At 36.7% G+C, this 25,097-nt stretch overlaps 1 protein-coding gene and 1 pseudogene across 8 annotated transcripts in view; both read right to left on the bottom strand.

The window, feature by feature from the left end:
* ZRANB3 (zinc finger RANBP2-type containing 3) overlaps positions 1-25,097 on the bottom strand; it is a 279,900-nt gene that overhangs the window by 145,328 nt on the left and 109,475 nt on the right. For all 7 annotated transcript variants that reach the window (XM_089916041.1, XM_089916045.1, XM_089916044.1 and 4 more), the window contains one exon: positions 21,898-21,916. In XM_089916041.1, the coding sequence (XP_089772167.1) occupies positions 21,898-21,916 (19 nt within the window). The remainder of the gene's footprint in view (positions 1-21,897; positions 21,917-25,097) is intronic.
* LOC149748592 (cytochrome c oxidase subunit 7C, mitochondrial pseudogene) overlaps positions 1,949-25,097 on the bottom strand; it is a 104,532-nt pseudogene continuing 81,383 nt past the window's right edge. The window contains exon 2 of the transcript XR_016393998.1: positions 1,949-25,097. This exon is cut by the window's right edge and continues 26,524 nt beyond it. The product of XR_016393998.1 is annotated as a cytochrome c oxidase subunit 7C, mitochondrial pseudogene (transcript).

Below are 25,097 nucleotides of genomic sequence, written 5' to 3'. Positions count from 1 at the left end.
CGGAGCCTGTGCTCCGCAATAGGAGAAGCCACAACAGTGAGAGGCCCACGTACCGCCAAAAAAAACCACTTAAGTGTTTATGCCAAAATCTGGTCATCAACTGTGACCTTATAACAAAGTCAGTCTATTAAAGTACTCTGACATTTAGGTGGGGTTGGGGGTGGTGGAGGAGGGAGAGGAATGAGGAGAGGGAGCAACATGAATTAAACGCACATATTTAAGTGCAGAATGAAAGAAGAACTCTTCCAAAAGAAATAATGGTAAAACTCACACGTAAGGAAAAATGAAGAAGCAAAAAATGTAGAAGCCTAGGGTTGCATGATGTCTCATCCTATTTCTGCTGATGATAAGGTCGAGACTCAGAGTAAGTCACTTTTCCTAATATGTTTGGATTTTCAATCTGTAACAGTGTGGAGGCTATGTATTATATTACTCATTTCAAGGGAATAAGTGGGAAAATGTATAAGGAATAATTTATGTTTCCTGGGGAAAAACAATTTCACTCAATAAAAGAAAGAACAATCGCAATGTTTTGAACTACAGAACACAGAAAGAAAAACAATGAACACAGACTATAATATTTTAGAAGAATTTTGAGTTATACGTGTAACGCGGGCAGCAATCTGTCAAAATCTTCTGTGATGTTCATTGAAGGGTAGCAGAATATGCCACCCCAAAATATGCCTCTTTGGCATAAGGATTACTCTGTGCTATATTTTTGAGAAATAGCACACACAGGAAAAGCTTTGAAGATGAAGTAGAAGTTACCCTTTTGAAAGGAAAATTTATAAAAGAAAACTCTATTTTAAGGGCATCTCCCTCTCCATACCTGGAATAGAGGGATGACTCTTAAATTACAAGAAACTCTTACCAATGAAGAAGGCACTGACAAATCCACACAACAAATCTTACACTTGTTAACCATGCTTTTCCTGGAAACTTCCTATAAAACCCCTCCTCCACCCCTGGCCCCTGCCTTATTTCCTTTGTGTTTAGCTGAACATGGTATTTAAGGTGGTGGCTTGGGCCTTTTAAGGAATTTTACTCATGTTTCCTAGGTATCTCCTCTGTATACATGTTAATAAACTCCTGTTCATTTTTCTCTTGCTAGTCTGTATTTTATTACAGGGATTCTCAACCAAGAATTGAGAAGCGTAGAGGAAAAATTATTTTTCCTCCTCTACATTCATATTTAATCTTAAAATGGTCACAAGATAGTAAAAATGAGGTAACTATGATGTAACAAGCTCAGATGTATATGTATTATCATTCAACCATTACTACTCCTAAGGTACAATTTGAATTAATAAAAGATCATGGGGCTTTCCTGTTGACATAGTGGTTAAGAATCCGCCTGCCAATGCAGGGGACATGGGTTCAAGCCTGGTCCGGGAGAATCCCACATGCCACGGAGCAACTAAGCCCGTGAGTCACAACTACGGAGCCTGCGCTCTAGAGCCCGTGTGCCACAACTGTTGAAACCCACGCACCTAGAGGCCATGCTCCACAACAAGAGAGGCCACTGCAATGAGAAGCCCGCACACCACAACCAAGACTAGGCCCCCCTCACCGCAACTAGAGAAAGCCTGCACGCAGCAACAAAGACCCAATGCAGCCAAAAATTAATTAATTTTTTAAAAAAGTTCATGATAGAATAATACAGATTGATAATGCTCAATAGTTCAGAAGTATATGTTCCATATATTTTTCATATATTAAAAAATCTGTTTTGTAATATTAAAATCACATGAGAGGGCTTCCCTGGTGGCGCAGTGGTTGAGAGTCCGCCTGCCGATGTAGGGGACATGGGTTCGTGCCCTGCTCCGGGAAGATCCCACGTGCCGCGGAGCGGCTGGGCCCCGTGAGCCATGGCCGCTGAGCCTGAGCGTCCGGAGTCTGTGCTCCGCAACGGGAGAGGCCACAGCAGTGAGAGGCCCGCGTACTACAAAAAAAAAGAAAAAAGAAAAAATCATGTAAGTGAACTCTAATAAGATTCTTTACATTTTCTCCATATGTATTATAGGATTAGTGCCTTGGCAATTTCTTGAAAATGAGAGCCCAAAACAACACAAAGAGCACAATTATAGTTGCTTAGGGGAAAAAAAAGAAAGAAAAAAGGAAAAAAAGAAAACATGATCCAATCTTTTGGTAATGTTCTAGGTTCTTAAAATCTATTATACTTATGAATCATTTGGATATTAGTTAAAAATTCAGACTCTAAGGCACCAAATCCCCAAATCCTGACTTGAAAGAACTGGACTTTTAAAATAAGGACCCCTAAAGCAATTCTCATGGGGATGGCTCTCAGGCTGCATTTTGAGAATAACTACTCTAAAGATTAAACCTTAGAGAAAAATATCTGAGTGTTTTTCCCTAATTTTTTGCCATTTTCTCCCCAGGAGAAAAAAAAGAGAAAAACCAAACTTAACGTTTTCACGATTTTATTCTTGAACTTGTTATTAATTGCTGGAGAACCTTGTTCCTTAACTGATTTTCAACTCCAATTCTAAGGCAGTATAAACACAGTGCTTTCTATTTTGCTATCTAGTATACAGAATAACTTTAAAAAATATATATCTTTATTGGAGTATAACTGCTTTTAGAATAACTTTAACAAAAACAGAATTTGGCTTCTAACTTCATAATCTATTTAGATAAACTAACAATTTAATAGAAAAAGAATTTCAGAAGTTTAATAAAGGCTCTGGAAAGGATTCTAATTTGTGTATTAATTTGATTATCTGTTATTTCAGGTAAGCAAAGCACTATATTTAAGCCATTATAAACAAAACTGTTTAACAACTGGAGGAATAAATAACTTATATCACTAAAATTTCTAGTTGTAATGAAAAGAGAAATCAAAAAGAGTGCATTTAAGGAAAGAAAAATGTATGAAAAATACAAAATTATCCATGTTGTATAATAACGCTATGAATATGCTGATCACAAATGTAAACAAAGGAGTCTTTCAAAAGTATATGAAAACAAGGACTAAGAAACAAAAGAAAGACAGTGAACATTTGCACTTGGCAAATTGATTATTGCCAATAATGATCAGAGATCAACTCGACCAGAGATTTTATAAAAGAGAAAACGATTCTTTACTTGGATAGTGTAAATAATTACAGCATGGTGTTTTATATCCTTTTTTATGTGGTAACACTATAATTAATTTGAAGACAAGATCAGAATAAAGAATAAAGAACCTCATGTTGAAATTCAGACAGTATATTAAAATAATATTTTCTTCATTTATATAATCGTGGTGGAAGTGAAGTAAATAAGGTCACCACTTATTTCTGACAAGAAGAAAATTACTTTTGCTTTCAAAATAAGAAATCAAATCAATCAAAAGATTCAGAGAAAAAATTTTACGAGGTTATTAGAATGTTTTCAGTTGAACTAGTACTTGTATTAATCTGTCATTCTTGTGTTGACACATAGCAATCACTTTAGAACCATTAGAAAGAAACTGAAATTTCAATCCAGTAATTTTCGAAAATGTAAATTAAGCAATGTCAGAGATTCACTACTCAAATTCAGAACTGAGACCCATTTAAAATGGGTCATATATTATAATACAAAGGAAATAAAAAGGAAGCCTTCATAAGTTTTTTTTTAAGAAAAGAATAACAAATGGTTACATAAAATGAAAAGCAAACAAGCAAGAAGAAAAAAAATGCTAACCACATCTTCTACCACCTGCCAAAATGCCACTATTGACTAAAAATAGAGCCCTACTGAGTTGCGTAGATAGCTGTCAAAGGTTAAAAAGTAAACGATGATCATCAAAGACTGGGATTAGGCATTATTTGCTGAAAAGGAAACAAGAATGTGAATCCAATAAGGCTGCAAAATCAATTTGTCATTCTAAGGAAAAGACATGGAACGCTATCAAAAATAAAAACTGCTGTTTAAATTGGCTTAGGCAATAAAGAAACACTAGGACTATTAAGAAATAAGAAAGAGAAAACCAGGAATGTTTGTAAACATTAAATACCTAAAAATTAATTTTTGTATGTTTAGAGAATATTTAAAGAGATGATTTTGGGGGCTAAAAATCAACCAACCCACATCAAGATAAAATTTCCTGGGTCCGAACTATAAATTTTTTCCCTCTAGAGTGGAATTTGTATAGATTGTTTCTGTATTAGACAGAGTTACAGATAATTTCTCCTACAATGCAATGTCACATGAACCCCAGGGAAGTATTATATAGCAAAGTGAAATATATTTGGTTTCTAACATTTTTATTGGATAGGGATGTGCCTTGTTTTCCCAATATAACTAAATATATTGTAGAATAACTTCTGTGTTCCTTCTCTTCCTTTGTCTTCTACTAGAACTAATAATGGCTCCAAATTTCTTAAATGAATCTATATACAGAATATGCTCAGAAGTGCACAGCCCGTCAATTATTATTTAAGGAATTCAATTTTACTCCATAAAAAGAAATGAGATATGTCAAAATTATGATAATGGAATCATATGCTAGTCACAGTCCTCATTTATTAAATATTATCCATGTCAAAATAAAAAATTGATTCTGGTTTGTTTTTTTTTTTTTTTGCAGTACGCGGGCCTCCCACTGTTGTGGCCTCTCCCGTTGCAGAGCACAGGCTCCAGATGCGCAGGCTCAGCGGCCATGGCTCACGGGGCCCAGCCGCTCCGCGGCATGTGGGATCTTCCCGGACCTGGGCACGAACCCATATCCCCTGCATCGGCAGGCGGACTCTCAAGCACTGCGCCACCAGGGAAGCCCCTGATTCTGGTTTTATGGAACCAGTTGACTAGAGAAAATGTATATATCTGAACTTCAGAAATTTTAGTGAAAATGTTATCTAAGAAAATTGTCTTATGACACAAATTCAAATTGCCTTTAGAATCAAAATAAATGTTACTTGCAAAGTATTAGTAAGTATAACAATAAATAATAAAAGTTAATTTATACGGAGAAGTTGCATATGTTAAGATCTAACCTGGGCTTGACTTGACTTTACGGAAATGCTAGTGATGTTAAAAGTAGAGAAAACAGTTCATTAGATTCATTTGAACACTCTGTCATAAACTAATAAGGTAAAGAAAATTTAAAATACTATAAAAATGTTGGAATAAAAAAGTAATGGGGCTTCCCTGGTGGCGCAGTGGTTGAGAGTCCGTCTGCCGATGCAGGGGACACGGGTTCGTGCCCAGGTCCAGGAAGATCCCACATGCCGCGGAGCGGCTAGGCCGGTAAGGCATGGCCGCTGAGCCTGCGCGTCCGTAGCCTGTGCTCCACAATGGGAGAGGCCACAATAGTGAGAGGCCCGCGTACCGCAAAAAAAAAAAAAAAAGTAATGAATGTTAGGAATTAATGGTAAATTTTTAAAAGATAAGAAACTCAATTGAAAAGTTGATATATTATGAATAACCTAAAATAGGGATTTTAAATAAAAGTGTACTGAAAAGTGAAGGAATAGCTGATATTACTTCATTTATTTTTTCTAATGTTATTTATCATTAATAGCCTCAGTACTAATATTAATAAAAATATATAGTCATTTCATTTTATGTGTAAACTCACTTAAGACAGGGAAGCAAAAGGCCTTGGAGTAGCAAAAATGAAGACTAAGAAGCAGACACAGGCCAGAGGTTAAGACTCTGTGCTGTCACTGCAGGGGGTGCAAGTTCGATCCCAGCTCAGGGAACTAAGATCCCGCATGGCGCATGGCACGGCCAAAAAAGAAGCAAACACATAACTTAAAACAGTCTAAGAGACTTAAGTAAAGGGCCTAACTTGTCTCAGTAGTTGATAACTTTGAGTAACTAAAAAAAGGTTAAATTGGGCTTCCCTGGTGGCGCAGTGGTAGGGAGTTGGCCAGCCGATGCAGGGGACACGGGTTCGTGCCCCAGTCTGGGAAGATCCCACATGCCGCGGAGCGGCTGGGCCCGTGAGCCATGGCCGCTGAGCCTGCGTGTCCGTAGCCTGTGCTCCACAATGGGAGAGGCCACAACAGTGAGAGGCCCGCGTACCGCAAAAAAAAAAAAAAAAAGTTAAATTATGCTTTCAAATGTCATGGCAAAAAAAACTGAATGCCTCGCCATTCTATAAACTTTTACTCTCTGGAAATATGTCATTTACTATAAAACAACAGGAAAATATTATCATTGTTAAAAAATATATTGTAGGGAGGAATTCCCTGGTGGTCCAGTGGTTAGGACTCGGTGCTTTCACTGCCATGGCCCGGGTTCGATCCCTAGTCGGGGAACTAAGATCCTGCAGGCCACGTGGCGTGGCCAAATAAATAAATAAAAATTTAAAAAATAATATATATATGTATGTATACAAATGTATACATACATATAGTAGTTTAATTTTCTTTCTTTTGTTAATGCCTTAAGTTTATTTACAAACACATTTAGTATGTTGAGTTTGTTGAATTCAGAAAAATATATGCATAACATGAGAGTTGCGAGTTAAGTTTTACTTGGGGGAAAATGAAGACTGCAGCCCGGGAGACAGCAGTTCAGATAACTCTGAGAAACTGCTCCTGAAGAGGTCGGGGGAGGAGTCAGGATATATAGGAGTTTTGCAACAAAGAGCAAGTAACTGGGACGTCAAAAGACTATCTTAAATAAAGAAAACCAGATATCTCAAGTTAAGGAACTTAGCGCTTTTCTATGTATGGAAAGATCCAAGAGTCTGGGCTCACAGAAATCATCCCTTTGATGTGCACCTTAGCTAGCTGGGACCTGTATTTTCACATCCTGAGTTTCCTCAGGGCTCACCGCAGGGAATGGCTGCAGTCCGATGGCTGCTAGATGGCAGGTATTCTTTTCAGCCCCGAGTTTCCTCAGGGCTCACCAGCTCACTGTGGAGGGCTGAAATCACTGGTGACTGTGACATCCTTTGCTTATTGATATGGCAGGAAATACTCCATTTATAAATATTCCATTCCATTTATAAATATTCCATTTATCAAGTTCAAGAGTCAGATCTTTTTTCAAAGAGAGCGCACCTCTTAAAATACTCCTTTTCATATGTGTTTCATGGATTATTTTTTAAGCATTTGGTGTCTTACTACAAAGAAAGGTTCAGCAAATCCAGATCCAAAGTACAAAGTGATCATAAGTAGTAACTGCTGCTTGTTTTCCACTAGAATAGTAAATACTTCCCCGGACCCTCATAGTGGCTCCTAAGCACCACAGGGGCTGTGAACCTCCAGACAGTCTGTCCCAGCACAGCTCTGTCGGAAACTGTGAAAGGCACAAAGACTGAAGGTGGAAGAAATGGAGGCAGCACACCAAGCCTTCCTTTCCTCATGACCTTGTTCCCCTGTGTCTAGTTTAACTTTCTGAATTAACTTTATAGCTTGAGAGAAAGAAAATGTGATTAAAACTTGCAGAAAATGCCAAAGATTGACTCATTCTATTGAAAACTTTTGGATCACTTATGAATAAAGTTAGATAAAGGTTAAGAAAGATACATACTTCACATCACTGTAATATAGAAAAAGAAGACACTAAAGAATCGAGAAAAGCAGTTTTTAAACTTTTAAAAAGCAATGTAAGCCATTTTCAAATAAAACATTACACAGAAACTCAACATTTATCAAGGAGAAAAAGTGAGGCAGCTGTAGCTGAAGTAAAGCAGAAACTTCACAGCCTCATACCCTCGAGTCTCAACCTCAGTTCTGTGAAAATACAGCTCACAAACACTGGAAAGTCAATAAATTCGTCAATTTACCTTTTTTCAGTGCTGGCTTTATACCTACCTCTTCTGTAAGACTCACCTTAAATCTACCTCCTTTACAAAGCATCCTGACTTAATCAAGCTGGAATTAATTTCCTTCCACAAAAGTACCATGGAAGTTATATTGTAAACTTAATTTCCAATATTTCTAGTATTCTACATTTTACATATATCATACAGAGACACACACCCCACAACCTTAATTTTCTGATTGAAAGCTTCTCAGGTAGTGGACATGTTTCTTAGTCTATATTCATAATAATTTTTCAAATAGAAGACCCTCAATAATATACAGGGGTAAAAGGTAGGTTAATCAATGGCTAAAGGAAAAAATGTTTAAAATGTTCTAATGTAAAGAAATAAGACTTGGATTGATAACAATCCCTAGCTGCTATCTATGAAAAATCTGGAGCGGAATTGTTGTCCAATTCCCAGTGCAGATGTGGCCCCTTAGGGCTGTTCAAGTTCTGTGGAAACTTAAGTCCATTACTTTAAAAAAAAAAAAAAAAAAAAAGAAGCAGATTATGGGGTGATAATTAATTTGAACCTCCCCTCCAGATTTTAAATAATTCCTATCCCATTAAGAACATTTCAGTTAATAAAAATTGGTGAGGCAGGAACGTTTGCAACATCCTCCTTACAATGTACTTGGAAGTATTACTATATAAGAAAAGTGCCTTAGGGTGACACAATGGCATTAGTGCTTTGTGCCTTTCAATGTTTATGTGAGTTATAAACATTATATTCCAGGAAGATGCTCTGTGTCTGACTCTATCTGGGTACGGTTTAACTCACCATTGCTGTCACCTCTGCATTTCATTTTGAATCTTGTCCAAGACTATGGAGAGAACATTGCAATAGCCCAGCTGTGCAAAACAGCAGGAGCCCTGAGCAAAATTACATCATTCCCTAAAGAAATCAGGGTAAACTTCTTCTTTAAAATTGAAATTGAAATCAGTTGCATTAGTATTATACATTTCAAGTGTTCAAGATAAAAACATTTCAAACTGAGGATGACCAGAAGGAAAGCAAGACAACTCAATGCTAGACTTTTTTTTTTTTTTAAGTTGATTTTCTTTTTCTTCTTCTTTTTGGCCATACCGCGCGGCATGTGGTATTAGTTCCCCAACCAGGGATCAAACAGGTGACCCCGGCATTGGAAGCACAGAGTCTTAACCACTAAACTGCCAAGGAAGCCCTATGCTAGACATTTTAATAGTTTTTTAAAAAAGATCCCTGGGCTTCCCTGGTGGCGCAGTGGTTGAGAATCTGCCTGCTAATGCAGGGGACACGAGTTCGAGCCCTGGTCTGGGAGGATCCCACATGCCGTGGAGCAAATAGGCCCGTGAGCCACAACTACTGAGCCTGCGCGTCTGGAGCCTGTGCTCGGCAACAAGAGAGGCCACGATAGTGAGAGGCCCGCGCACTGCGATGAACAGTGGCCCCCACTTACCACAACTAGAGAAAGCCCTCGCACAGAAATGAAGACCCAGCACAGCAAAAATTAAAAAAAAAAAAAAAAAAAAAAAAAGGACCCCAACCCCCAAATCCCACTTAGAGGAATCTTTTCTCCATTACCTCCATGCCACAAGAATAACTGGAGGTGGGTGGTAGTGGACATAACTTAAAGTACTGGTGACTACAGACAAGATGTCCCTTTTGTTCAGATAAAGAGATGCTTATCTGAGATGAGCCCAAAGGTCTCAAACCAACACCAACAATTAATGAGACAAAAGAAGTTCTCTCTTTTTCTCTCTTACTCATTCATTCAGAAGGCGTTAACTGGAAATCTATTCCCTAGACACTGCTAGGTAGATATGGCTTGAGTCCTAGGAGTTCCAATCTTTGGGAGAGAACCAGTAAAGTACACTAGAACATGATTCAAACTAAAGTAGAAGTGAGAGCACACAGGAACCAAGAGGCTCAAAGGCTGGTGATACAGAGGTGATACAGATGGTGACACAGAGGAAGTGATATTTGAAGAGGGTTTTAAATGATGCTTTTGTTAGGTGAACTTGGGGAAAGATGGGGACACAAAAGGAAAGGAATTAATCAGAAAAAGAACAGCATATATAGAGATAGCAAAGCTTAAAAAGTCATGGTGTTTGGGAACAGAATAGGGGAAAGGAATATCTGAGATATATTCCTCCTGTTCCTTACGTAAGTAATCTCATGAGAAAAGTATTATTACTCCCAAATTTATATAAAGAAACAAAGGCTCAGAGAGATTAACCTATCTAATAAAACATTTATAATAAGTGGTAGATATTGTAATAGGTAGGGAGATGGAAGTGTCACTAGAATTGATGCCAGAGAAGGGGAGAAGAGAATAGAAGACACAGGTAGCGACTACGATGTAAAGTGCTTTATAGGCAACAGGCGGAAATGGAGAATTTGAGGAATACAACTCTAGCAGCAGTAAAGAGTAGCTATTTTCATTTGATTCAGCTTTGGCCTTTGTAAAACAAAGGGAACACTTCTTAACTCATTCTACAAGGCTAGCTTTACCCTAACACCAAAAACAAAGATATTATTTTAAAAAACCCCAAAAACCTACAGATCAATACCTCTCAGGAACACAGATGTGAAAATCCTCAACAAAATATTAGCAAACCAAATCTAGGAATGTATAAAAAAGAATTATATACCATGGCCAAGTAGAATTTATCCTAGGTATGCAAGACTGGTTCATCAACACTTGAATGTGAATAAATGTAATCCATTACAACAATAGACTAAAGAATAAAAAAATCATATGACTGTATCAACTGATGCAGAAAAAGCAGCTGACAAAAGCCAAATCCCAATCATGACAAAAGCTCTCAGAAAACTAGGAACCCAGGGGAATTTCCTCAATTTGATAAAGAGTTATCTACAAAATACCTACAGCTAACATCATACTTCATGGTGAGAAACTGGAAACTTTCCTCCTAAGACTGAGAACAAGACAAGGACGTCTTGTCTCACCATTCCTATTCAACACTGTTTTAGAAGACTTAGCTAGCACAAAGACAAGAAAAGGATACAAAAGGTATATAGATTGTAAATATGTTGTTATATATAGAAAATCCAGAAGACTCACCAAAAACTGTGAGGGCTAATCAACATACTCAGTAAAGTTGCAGAATACAAAATCAATATGTAAATATCTGTTGCATTTCTAGTCACTAGCAACAAACTATCAGAAAGAGAAATAAAGGGAAAAAACCCTGTAATTGCATCAAAAAGAATAAAATATCTTGGAATAAATTTAACCAAGGACGTGAAAGACCTGTACACTGAAAATTATTAAGACATTGATGAAAAAATAGAAGACATCAAAAAGAGGAAAGATATTTCATGCTCATGGAGTGGAAGAATTAATATTGTTAAACTGTCCATACTACCCAAAGCAATCTAAGATTCTATGCAATCCCTATCAAAATTAAATGGCATTTTTCACAAAAATAAAACAATCATAAAATTTGTTTGAAACCACAAAAGACCCCAATAACCAAAGCAGTCATGAGAAAAAAGAACAAAGCTGTGGCATCACGCGCCCTGATTTTGACTATATTACAGGGTGATAGTAATCAAAACAGTATGGCATTTGCATAAAAACAGACATATTGATCAATGGAACAGAACAGAGCCAAAAATAAACTCATGACTATATGGTCAATTAATTTATAACAAAGGAACCAAGAATACACAGAGGGGAAAGGACAGGCCCTTCAGTAAATAGTGTTGGGAAAACTGGATGGTCACATGCAAAAGAAGGAATGAATTTTGATCCCTATTTTACACTACACACAAAAGTTAACCTAAAATGGATTAAAGACTGGAATGTAAGATCTGAAACCATAAAACTCCTAGAAGAAAACGTAGGGGGCAAACTCCTTGACATCAGTCTTGGCTATGATTTGGAATTTGACACCAAAAGCTAAGGCAAAAAAAGCAAAAATAAACAAGTGGGATTATCTCAAACTAATAAAAAGCTCTGCACAGCAAATGAAATCATCAACAAAATGAGAAAACAACCTCTAGAACTGAAGAAAATATTTGCAAACCACATGTCTAATAAGAAGTTAATATCCAAAATATATAAGGAACTCCTACAACTCAACAGCAAAAAAAAGCTCCACAAACAAAAACAAAAACCCAATTAAAAAATGGGCAAAAGACCAAATAGACATTTGTACAAAGAAGACATACAGATGACCAACAGGTACATGAAAAGATGCTCAACACCACTAATCATCAGAGAAGTGCAAATCAAAACCACAATGAGATACCACCTTATACCTATTAGAATAGGTATTATCAAAATAAGAAATAACAAGTGTTGATGAGGAGAAAACGGAACCCTCCTGCACTGTTGGTGGGGAAAAAAATTGGTACAGCCACTGTGGTTGGAGGTTTCTCAAAAAATTAGAGATAGAACTACCACATGATCCAGCAATTCCAATTCTGGGTATTTATCCAAAGAAAATGAAAACACTAACTAAAAAAGATACATGTGCTCCCACGTTCACTGCAGCATTATTTACAATAGGCAAGACATGGAAGCAACCTGTGTCCATCTACGGATGAATGGATAAAGAATTTGTGAGATAAATAAATAAACAAACAAATAAATAAATATATATATATAAACACACACTCACACAGAATATTATTCAGCCAGTTGTGACAACATGGATGGACTTTACAGGCATTATACTAAGTGAAATAAGTCATACAAAGAAAGACAAGTACTGTATGATCTAATTTATTTGTGGAAACAAAACAAAACTGAGCTCATAGATACAGAAAACAGATGGGTGGTTGCCAGGGACTTCTCTGGTAGTCCACTGGTAGAAGAATCCGCCTTCTAATACAAGGGACGCGGGTTCGATCCCTGGTCAGGGAACTAAGATCCCATATGCCGGGGGGGGTGGGGGGCAACTAAGCCCGCGCGCCACAACTATTGAGCTTGCGCACCTCCAGGAGACAGCCCACATGCTGCAAACTACAGAGCCCACGCACCCCGGAGCCTGCGCGCCACAACTAGAGAGAAGCCCACGCACTACAATGAAAGATCCCGCTTGCTGCAACTAAGACCTGACGCAGCCAAGAAAATAAATTAAAAAAAAAAAAAATGATTGGTGGTTGTCAGAGGCAGGGGATTGAGGGTGGATGAAATAGGTGAAGAGGGTCTCTAGGTACAAACTTCAAGTCATAAAATAAACAAGTCATGGGGATGTAATGTACAGCTTGGTGGCTGTAATTAATAATACCGCACTGTATATCTGAAAGTTGCTACAAGAGTAGATCTTAAAAGTTCTCATCACAAGAAAAATAATTTAGTAACTGTATGGTAACAGATGTTAACTAGACTTACTGTGGTGATCATTTTGCAATATATACAAATATCAAATCATTATGTTGTATACCTGAAACTACATATAATGTATGTCAATTATACCTCAGTACAAAAAAAAAAGGAAAGAAAATTACCGATGAGAAAAAAAATCAAAGAATTTCTAAATAAACGGAGAGATAGTCTATGTTCATGGACTAAAGACTCACATTGTTAAAGTTTCTTCCCAACTTCGTCTATAGATCTATAGATTCTTCCCATCTTTACCTATAAATGCAATGCAATCCCAGTCAAAATCCCAGCAAGCTGTTTGTAGAGACTGAGAAACTGATTCTAAAATTTATATGGAAAGACTAAGGACCTAGAATAGCCAAAACAGTACTAAAGAAGATGAACAAAGTTGGATGAATTACACCACCCAATTTCAAGTATTATTATAAGGCTACAGTAATCAAGATAGTGTGGTACTGGTGAAAGAATAGATATAGATCATTGAGACGTAAGAGAGAGCCTAGAAATAGACCAATACAAATGAAGCCAACTGATCTTTGACAAAGAAGAAAGCTAATTCAGTGTTGAAAGTGTACTCTTTTCAACAAATGTTGGTGGAATAACTGCACATCCATATCTTTATACCCCAAATGGATCATAGACCGAAGTGTAAAGTGACACTATAAAACTTCTAGAAGACAACAAAAGAGAAAATCTAGGTGGCCTTGGGTGTAGCAATGAGATAGAAGACCAAAAGGATAATCAATGAAAGAAAAAATTGATAAGCTGGACTTCATTAAAGGTAAAAACTTCTGCTCTGTGAAAGAAACTTTTAGAAGAATAAAAAGACAAGTCACAGCATTGGAGAAAATATTTGTAAATCACATATCTCATAAAGGACTTGTACCTAAAATATACAAAGAACTCTTAAAACTCAACAACAAAAAGAAATAATCCAATAAAAAAATGGGCAAAAGAACTGAACAAAGACCTTGCCAAAGAAGGCTTAGAGATGGAAAATAAACAAATGAAAGGATGCTCAATATCATATGTTATTAGAGAACTGCAAATTAAAAAATAATGAAATATAACTATACCCAGTACAAAGGTTAAAATTAAAAAAACATTTTTTTAAACTGACAATACCAACTGCTGGTGAGGATGCAGGGCAAGGGGAATTCTCATTCATTACTGGTGGGAATGCAAAATGATACACTTCTGAAGACAGTTTGACAGTTTCTGACAAAAGTGAACATAGTCTCACCATGTATTATGGGTTGAATTGTGTCTCCCCCCCACCCCATACCAAAAGATATACTGAAGCCCTATTCCCTCAGTATTTCAGGATGTGACCTTATTTGGATATAGGGTTGTTGCAGATGTAATTGGTTAAGATGATGTCATACTACAGTAGGGTGAGCCCTTAATCCAATGTGACTGATGTTTTTACAAGAGGAGAAGAGACATAGACAAAAGGAAAATGCCCCATGAAGATAGAGGCAGGGATTGAAGTGATGCATCTACAAACCCAGGAATGCCAAAGACTGCCGGCCATCACCTGAAGCCAGGAGAAAGGCATTAAACAGATTCTCCCTCAGAGCCCTCAGAAGGAATCAAACCTCCTGACACCTTGATTTCAGACTTCTAGCCTCTAGAACTGAGAGGATAAATTTCTGTTGTTTTAAGACACCAAGTTTGTGGTACTTTTTATGGCAGCCCTAGGAAACTAACATAACAATCCAGCAACTGCACTCCTAGATAATTACTCAACTGAGTATACCCACACAAACACCTACATAATCCTCAAAACTGGAAGCAACAAATATGTCCCTTCATCTTGGTGAATGGAAAAACAAACTGTGGTACATCCATATAATGGAATTTTATTCAGTGATTAAAAGAGCTATCAAGCCACAAAAAGACGCGGCTGAAACTTAAATGCATAGGTTAGGTGAAAAAAGTCAGTCTGAAAAAGCTACGAACTATATGCTGCCAATCATATGACATTCTGGAAAAGGCAAAATGATAGAGTCATTAAACACATCTTTGGTTATTGGGGGTTTTGGTCTGAAGGGAATTAAATAAGTGAAGCACAGGGGGTTGTTTGGGCAGTAAAACTATTCTACATAATACTGTAATGGTGATTACAAGACATTAAGCATTTGTGAAAATCCACAGAAATTTGCATTACAAAAAGTACATTTTGATGTATACAAATAATTAAAAAATAATTCAGGATGTCAGAGGGTCCCATGATGGAATGTTAAGTGTGATACAATAATTTAAATGTATTATAGGTATATGAAACAACCTCACTGAATAGAGTAAAGGAATAAGGTCTGACTTAAAGTAATTCTGAAAATGAATGGAATCTGTAAAAATAAAGATAAAAGGAACTGTACCTAAGCACTGTACTCTAGTTCATAATTTTCCTTCCTGTCGGGGTACAGGTTAATAATACTGAAACCACGATGCATGTATACTAGAAGTGCATAATTAATTAAATAAATGGCAGATGGTGGGAACTAGGATACTCAATGATGGAGTAGGAGGATATAGTTAAGCAAGGGAAGAAGTTAGAATGACCCATGTGGTGATGGATTAGAGCTGGAGACATCAACAGGAAATCATGTTTAGCTTAAATACAGATACAGATAGCTACACAGATAAATATTCATAAATATGTACATACACATGCATATGTAAGAACACATGCATTTATCTCCTTGCTCCGTCAGCTGAGAGGATCCAGAAGAAATGACACCCCGGTAAAAATGAGTACACCTAGCAGCTAGATCTGGTTCTAACATCTTTCTCCAATAGAAAGAACCCGGGTATCCTGGAGAAATGCGTGATTCAAGTACTGGGGTAGGAAATATACAGGATAAGACTGGAGCATCTTGTAGTGCCAGAAAGTAAGAAAATGCTGAAAAGCCAAAGAAAACAAAACACAAAACCCCAAACAGAACAGCCTACAATGAAGGGGGCAAATCAAAGGGACGCAGGAGTGAATTCAAAGAGCTCCCAATGGCCAAAGGTGGAACCATTTTAGCAACAAAATAAAGTGAATATCCATGAGTCCTACTGATATGAATACATGATAAAGTAAGTGAGTGAACAAATGAATTCTGAATAATTTATGTATTTATTTATTCTGCCTTTAAGGAAGTAGAGCATAAATTCCCATTTCTTAAGTATGGGCTGCATATAGTTACTTTCCTTCAAAAAATACAGTATGGGAAGGGACCAAAAAAAAAACAAACTCAGTAACTTTAAAGGGGAAAAACCTGACAAACATTACATCAAACCAGGTGATCAAGATTAACATTAACAGTGATAAGTCATATTGATATTATGTACCCTTGGTATGACATGATGACAATGGCACTTAACCTCTGTGGTCTTCTTGCCCAAAACCCAGTACCTCAGTCTGATCATGAGAAAAACATCAGACAACATATCCCAATTAAGGGACATTTTACAAAATACTGAACGATTAACTCTCAAAACTGTAAACGTCTTCAAAAACAAGGAAAGTCTGAGAAACTGTCACAACCAAGAGAGGCTATTGGCTATCTGTCATGTCTATTTAAGACATGACTACTAAATGTAATGTGTATACCAGATGGAATCCTGGAAAAGAAAAAGGACATCAGTGAAAATATGAGGAAATCTAAATGAAGTATGGTTTTAGTTAACAACACTAGTATATGAATATTGGTTCATTAATTGAGACATTACTAATCTAAGTAACTAGTAACGGGGGACTGGCTTTGAGGCATATGAGAACTCTCTGTACTATGTTCACAATAATTCTATAAAACTAAACCTGTTCTAAAATTTAAAACTTATTTTTAAAAAAGGACATTCAAAAAATAGTAAAGCTGGCCTTAAAAATGAGGAAAGGAAGGAAGCAGTCAAATGATACTGATTTAGAGGAATATAGACCGTCTCAGCTGCACAAATGCCATCACCTATATCATTCAGCTTCATTCATTTGAGCACTATGTCTTGCAGATTCTTCTGTACTTATGAATCCTGTTTCAAAACACAAAAAGTGGGCTTCCCTGCTGGCGCAGTGGTTGAGAGTCCACCTGCCGATGCAGGGGACACGGGTTTGTGCCCTGGTCCGGGAAGATCCCACATGCCGCAGAGCGGCTGGGCCCGTGAGCCATGGCCGCTGAGCCTGCGCACCCGGAGCCTGTGCTCCGCAACGGGAGAGGCCACAACAGTGAGAGGCCCGCGTACCGCAAAAAAAAACCCCAAAAAAACCACAGAAAGTCTAGTACCTGGAGACTTTGTATAGAATAGCAATAATGGACTTGGGTGCTGAATTATTTTAGGTTAGATATCAGCTCCTAGCATGTTCTAGCTGTATTTACTTAATATACCTGTGCCTCAGCTTTCTCATCTGGAAAATGATGGTGGTAATAATAATCATAATACTCTGTTGGGTTGTCCTGGGATGAAATAAATTAATACATGTAAATCACTAAAACAGAACCCAGCACATATGTGTTAATTAAGTATTAACTCTTTAATCAGTCCATTCATTCAACAGAAATGGACCACCAACAAAGAGGGGCTATGAATCAGAAAGAGTAAAAGCTCAGAGGGGAAAGTATTCAATTCAACTTGGGGCTGGTAAAGGGAAACAAGGATTTGTAGAAGCAAATGGAATAAAAATTATCACCTCAGCTCACTTTGTCAAACCAGGGTAGGCTTATATAAAAAGAAAACTAAAATTCTTCATGTCTAGTTTAATTTCTTTGTCCTCAAACCTATAAAGTTAATGTTGGCAGAGACTATATCACAATATCAATTTTAAGGTCTTCTGATAGAAATAATCTTCCCAAGGGGGTTCTTCAGTGTTTCTAGACACCTACAGATTTCTGCCTGCAGAGAAAATGACAAGGCTTTTCAAACTTCAGCCTACAGAAAAACTTCTGTGAGCACTCAACAGGTTCCACAGCCTCTCCCCTCCAAACTTCTCTTCCACAGAAACACCTTGACCAAAAGAAAAGCATCCATAATGACAACTCTATGGTCTCTGTTCCAAATATATATCTATTAATCCCAAAATAGCCATAAAGTAAGCCAAGCCAAGTAGCTTAGCCTTGACAAATGGTTTCCTTTTCTTTTGAAAAAGGAAGGAAAGCAATACTTTATTTGGTATACCATCCCCCTGACTCCAAATGTCTTCTCAAGTAACAGAAAGGAAACTTAGGGAAAAGCTGGGGGTGGGGGCAGGGGCGCGGGACTTAAGTAGAGTACTAACAAAAAATGTCACATAAGAATCTTCTGACTTTGATAATAGATTCAATAGACAAGACAGAATCCATGTACTGACAGCATTTTGTCTATAAGGACACAATTATTAGGCTATTCATATAAATCTAGGATGTTAATCCCATCTTCTTAAGTAAAAATGAACATGACAAAAATTTTCTAAATGCTCGGTTTCTACAAAGAATAATAGCCTTTAGATACTTGACAAATAAGGTAGTAAGTATATAGGTTTGATATTTTCCTCATGTATATCAAATTAAATTACCTGTTGTGTGTTAATATGAAATTATTTTTCATATTTAAAATCTTTTTATGAATAAAAATTTTCAATAATTTTCAATAGAACAAGGACACAGTGGTTAAAAAATTATTAAAGAACAGTAAAGATAATAGTGCAACAGCCTCACTACAGACTGTGACCTGAATTCCATTATTAAAGGAATACAAATTCACAAGTTTCTGTATATTTACTACACGGTTCTTGAAACAACACTTGACTACATTAAACCAAGAAGGGGGAAAAGGATTTAAAACAGTTTAAGCTAAGTTCGCAAAGTTAGTTTTATTAAAAGTTGCAGCTTTGTTGGTTATCTGGAATATAGTTTTATAATTGAAATACTCAATGATCACACAATTAGACAATTAAACAGAACTTGTCATCATTCCCATTTTAGGTTAATGACTATCTCATATACAGTAGATAGATTACATAATTCCACAAAGATTGAATACATTAGAAAAAGACAATAGTAGAAAAATACTAGAAGAGAGGGGAGTTATTCCAGTGAAGGAAGTCATTTGCTTCTAAAGCTATGGAGGAAAGATCACAGCAGACAACTAAATTACACAATACTCTAAAGTGGGTATTCAAGCATCTTAAAAAAAAAGAAAGGTTCAATAACAGAGATGTAATATTGCTCTCCTAAAGCTTTTAGCTATTTGATGAGTCAAATATTCATTATATCAAAAAATACATATTTTTTAAAATTAATTTATTTTTTTATTTTTGGCTGAGTTGGGTCTTCGTTGCTGTGCATGGGCTTTCTCTAGTTGCAGTGAGCGGGGGCTACTCTTCATTGTGGAGCGTGGGCTTCTCATTGGGTGGCTTCTCTTGTTGAGGAGCACGGGCTCTAGGCATGCGGGCTTCAGCAGTTGTGGCACATGGGCTCAGTAGTTGTGGCTCGTGGGCTCTAGAGCACAGGCTCAGTAGTTGTGGCACACGGGCTTTGTTGCTCCACAGCATGTGGGATCTTCCCGGACCAGGACTTGAACCTGTGTCCCCCGCATTAGCAGGTGGATTCTTAACCACTGTGCCACCAGGGAAGCCCTCAAAATATATTTTTAAATTTAAAAATCAAAACTTGGTTGACCTCCAAATTATAAACTGCATTTCCTCCTATAACTTCACTACCATTTTGTGATAAGAGCAAGAGAAGGAGAACAGTATTAGAAAATAAAATGAAGGTCAAACCAGAGTTCATGTAATTTACATATATACAAGTTTCCTTCTACTTCAAGACTTTTAATTTACTCACTTTCATCCACACTGACTCAGTAAGATTCCACAGAAATGGCATTTCAACTCAACCAAAAACAGAGTATATTGGTGGTTTTGAGTTGTGATCTTAGAATTGTACATCATTACGTTATTTCTGTGGCCTGTTTTTTGTACTTATGTGTAAAATTGAGGATTTTTCCTTAATTAACCTTACTGATAGGATTTGACATAATAAACCTCGGAAAGTCAAATAGTTGTAAAAGAATGAGAGTCTTTAAAATGCTGGTGAAAAAAAGGAGATATGAGGGACACAAAAGTGGAATCTTCTTTTAAGTACTGAGAAAATATTAAATGGTTCTTTTAAATTTATTAAAAAAATAAGAATGGTTTTGAAAGACAAGCACAAATCACTCAACATGTGACAAATGTAACTGTAAATAATAGGAGATGAAAAGTGATTGGTATAAAGAAAAACTCTTGTTGGCTAAAAGGTTCATCATGAACTCATCATGCACAATCCTTAGTCTAATGTCAATTGAGGAGAAGACAGGAGTTTGTTGGAGAATATAAAAGTTAAGAGTTAAGGTGCTGATCAAGTTCAATCCATGAATGATTCTGCACATTTAAGGCCTATTCAAATCTCTACAACATCAAATTGAAGAACAAGGTAGCAATGCAATGTCATAGCCACTAAGATGTTCCCCATGAATTGCTTGGGGAAATTATCAAGATAATGTTACACATTATGGTATATTTCCCGTGGACATAAAACTGGTCTGTTTAAAAAAAATTATTGATACACACATCCATACATATATCACACACACATTTTATACATATTATATAAAATGGTTATGCCTAGTTTGGAGGTTGAAGGATGAATTTATATTCCCATTTGGTGAAAACATATTCAGGGATTAAAAACATAAGCTTCTTCTAGTCATTTTGGACTCTCAAATTTATAAATTTATGAAGATTCTTTTGGAATGCATCCTGTTCCAAAATAGAAATTTCTACTGTTTTCCAAATGTCTATGTCCTGTCTCTTTAATTACACTGTTGAAGTTTTTCACAGGCAATGACTGTTTCTAACTATAACATCTAGTCTAAACAAATGCCTATAGAATGAAGAGTTCAAACTAAAAACTTCAGTAATTATAAATCAGCATGAACTAAGAAACCCTATATGAACCTTCTGCTTGGCAATCATGTGCATATTATACTCTTATTCATTTTTTTCCTGAAGAAGAGATAGTGGAGATAAGCCACTGGTGAGCCTACATGTAACTAAAACTAAAAGACAGTTAATTGGGAGAATCTTTTATGCTTTCACTTATATTTTTAAAAAATTCAGTATCCATTTTCCTCACCTCTATTATATTTTAAAATGTATATGTTTTGCTGTTATCCTTAAAGACATCATGAAAACATCAACACATTTTCCAAAATGATATCAAAAATTAGAACTTTATTGATCTACATCATTCTGAGAATGTATGTAAAGAGTATTGTAGTTTATGTAGCAAGAACTTCCGTTTCAGTGAAAAAACCTGAATATGAATGTATACGAGTACATGCCCCTTAAAGGTATCAAATTGTTTAGTAATAGTAAAATGCCATTTTAACATTATGCTTCACACTCATACAAAACAATTAACAATAACCTTTAGAGCCAAATCTTAAAAGTTCAGCTTCTAAGCAAGCAGCATTATGACAAGTAGAAAAGAGTTCAGTTTCCTTTGGGGCTGCATTCATGCTTCTGAGGCCAAAAATATAGAATTTTGAATCACTAATGTTAACATTAACATGTTCCAAATGCATGCCTTGCGCACGGGCACGTGCACACGCATGTGCACACGCACACTCTCTCTTTCTCATTCTTATTCTCTCTGCTGCCCCCATGCCCTGCCCTCCCTCGCTCTCCCACTGTCCTCTCCACATACAGATATATAGTCATATGAAAGACAGAGAACACAGGGTAAATAACAGATAACAAAAACTGGTTGGGGAATTTTATAAAAGACATAAAAATCATGAAAACACTTACTTCATCAGCCACCATACACCTGGAAAAAACAAAAATAAAACCAAATTAATCTCTTAATTACCAAAGTCAGCCATTTAAAAAGTTCTGATCGAGCAGCTTGCCACAAAATAGTTTACAAATGTTAAAGTACTAAGCCAGAGAGAGGTGTTTATAAGTGTGCATGAGAAAATGGGCCATTGCTGATTTATAAGGCTCTCCAGCTGCCAACAGCATATGGATGTGGGAGTGTTAGAGTTTCAGGTGTACTGCTTCCTACATCCCACCAATGGCGACAGCTACAATGACCCTTCAAAATGTGAGCAAAATGGCAAGTGACTGTACCAATGGCTTCCCTCTGTACCAATGACTTCCCTCCGTACCAATAAACCTTAAAATTGGTCTTCCCTAGAGATTAGAAGAATGCTGTATTAAAGTGCATTAGCATGTTATAGGTAAAAGTATATACACTATATTATACACGCTAAGCCTATTTTCAAGCTGAATTTTGGTTTCTACTATTATTTTACTGAGTTCTCTCTTCTCTGTTCTTTCTTGTTAACCTATAGAAGTAAATTCTATCCACTGAAAATTGAGGATGGGGGCATAAACTGAGGTCCTAAGTAGAAGAAAAAACCAAAGAGCAAAAAGAAAGAATAGCAGATATGGTCAAGATCGTGAGGGGTCCCTTAGAAACAGTGAGTACATTGTAAGGAGAAAAACCTATCTTTTAACTGAGGGGATTTCCAGGCAATGTAAAAAAAAATACTGGAATATTATAAAAATCAGAGAGGAAAAAAGTCCCTATTTGTATTTTTTCCTTCCTTTATTCCCAATGGCCTTGACATTATACAATACTACATGGTTTCTTTTAACATAAGACACAAATTAATAATTTGGTAATAAATATATCATTAAGGAATAAGTTACAAGTAAAATGGAATTTCGTTCTTAAAATGAAAAAGGATGTCAGGTTACATATTAAGTATTTTTATGGAAAAATAAAATACAAATACTTTAACTGAAATTTAAAACATATGCAAGAGTAAAAAGTTTATTACATTTTTTGCAAACAAGCCTAAAAAGCAGAAAACTAAAAAGCAATACTTTGAAAAATATGACTTATTTCCAGGAAGATTCATGCATATACCTACTTTTTCATTGTAAAATCCAACTCAAATTTGGAAAAGATGTCACTTCAAGTATATATTATATATTGAGTGCCTACTATGTACCTGGCTCTGTCCTATGTGCTAGGGATATAGCAGTGAATTTAAAAGTCTTTCCCTCATAGAGGGTGACTGGGAGAATTTCTGACAATGAACAAATAAATGATTCAAGTGGTGATACATGCTATTAAAGAAAACTAAAACAGGGTAGGTGGAATAGGGAAATAAGGGAGGAGCTATTTTATAGGGTGGTCAGGAATAATCTTTATGATAAGGCAATTCCAACAGATCTGAACAAATCACAAATTTAATGAGGAAGGGAATCATGAGAAAATCTGGAGGAAGGGTACTCTCAGCAAAGGGATGAGCGAGTGCAAGAGCCCTGAGATAAGATGGTTATGATGTAGTTAAGCAAGAGGAAGGAAGCTAACGTGATTAAAGTGGACTGAGTCATGGAAAATGGTAGAAAATAAGGTTGGAAGCACCTAGGGTCCTGACCACGGTGAACCTTATATGCAATGGCAAGAAGTCTAGATTTTATTAGAATCCTTTGGAAGTAAGCAACATTTTACCTTTTAAAAAGATTACTATGCCTTCTAGAGAATAAACTGTAGAGGGCAAGAGCAGAAGCACAGAAAGCAGTCAGGAGGCACCTGAAGTAGACCAGGAAAGGAAAAAGGATAGATGGATGCATGGTAGAGATGACGGAGGTGAGACGTGGTCAGTTTAGGTACATTTTGAAAGTACAGCCAACAGGATCTGCTGATCGATTGGGATGTGGATATAAAATGAGAGACAGAGAAAAATGAATCTTAAGATACTGTCTTAAGCAATTAACTGAAAAATGGGGGTAATGCACTCACTGAGACTGGAAAGGCTGGGAGAGGAGTAGGTTTGGAGATGATAATCCAAAGTTCGGTTTGGACGTGTAACCTTTGTGATATCCATTAGATATCCGAGTTGAACTGTTGAGTGGGCCACTGGATATGTGAGTTGGGGGAATGGTAGGGAACTGGAGATATAATAAATCTAAGACTCATTAGAATGTAATGGCATTGGAATGAGAAAGGATCCAGGGTATTCTGTAATATGACAACTTGACTGTGGCTTGTTTTCCTCTATGCCCAACTCCAAGTTCCTTAACTTTCTAAAGAAAAGCAGAGGCTGTGACCTGAAGGCTGCTAGATAAGGTTTATGACTCTAGTGAAGAACTGGTATGCAACTAAATTGCCCTGTGGGTGGCTAACTGACTGAAAAGCAGCATCAGAGCCCCAGGAAACAACTAAGGGCTGTGGATTGCTGGATTGGCTTGGCTTTCAAGTATCTGAAGACCCCAGTTGTAAGATTATCTTGGAGCCCTCTGGATATGCTGGATTTTAACAGGAGACAAGTGGGCTTTCCTGACTTTGGAAACTAGGGCAGTTCAAGTACATCAGAGAGCACTGGGCTTCCTTCAGGTATCTCTAGTGGGGCTGTCCTTCAACTTTAGGCACTACATCTATCCCGAACTCTGGCATTCCTGCTATTAAGGGCAGTTCAGCAACCAGACCTGATTTCCAATGAGCTATCACAGAAAAATAACAGATCATGTGAGAGGCCCAAACATTTGAAAAAGCAGAATACAAGTAAATAATCAGAACACATATCTAGTGAAAGAGAAGTGCTAGAAAAGATAAAAACCTACACAAAAATTGTTTCAGCACTTAAGTAAATTCTAATGCAACACACACACACACACATTCATACACACACACTCTCTTCCATGATTTCCAAACTAAAATGAGTAAATGAATTTTGAAAAAAATGTGATTATTGACACCTGAGCAGACTAGAAGATGAAGTGCGAAGATTATCTCAAAGCACAGAGCAGAAAGTTAAATAAATGGAAGTAGTGAAGGAAAAGAAAAAAACAAACAAAAAAAGCATTTGAAGGATAGATCCAGAAAACTAATGTGAAAAATAGGTGTTCAAAAGAGGAAAAGACACACCATATGAAGGAGAGACAACAATTAAGTAAATAATAAAAGAAAATTTCTCTGGGCTAAAGAAACACCT

This window comes from Delphinapterus leucas, chromosome 8, assembly GCF_059928025.1.
Source record: "Delphinapterus leucas isolate spDelLeu-1000000601 "Yukka" chromosome 8, BTC_Dleu_Yukka2, whole genome shotgun sequence".
In the NCBI taxonomy this organism is placed as follows: domain Eukaryota; kingdom Metazoa; phylum Chordata; class Mammalia; order Artiodactyla; family Monodontidae; genus Delphinapterus; species Delphinapterus leucas.
This window is presented reverse-complemented; position numbering and strand designations above follow the sequence as displayed.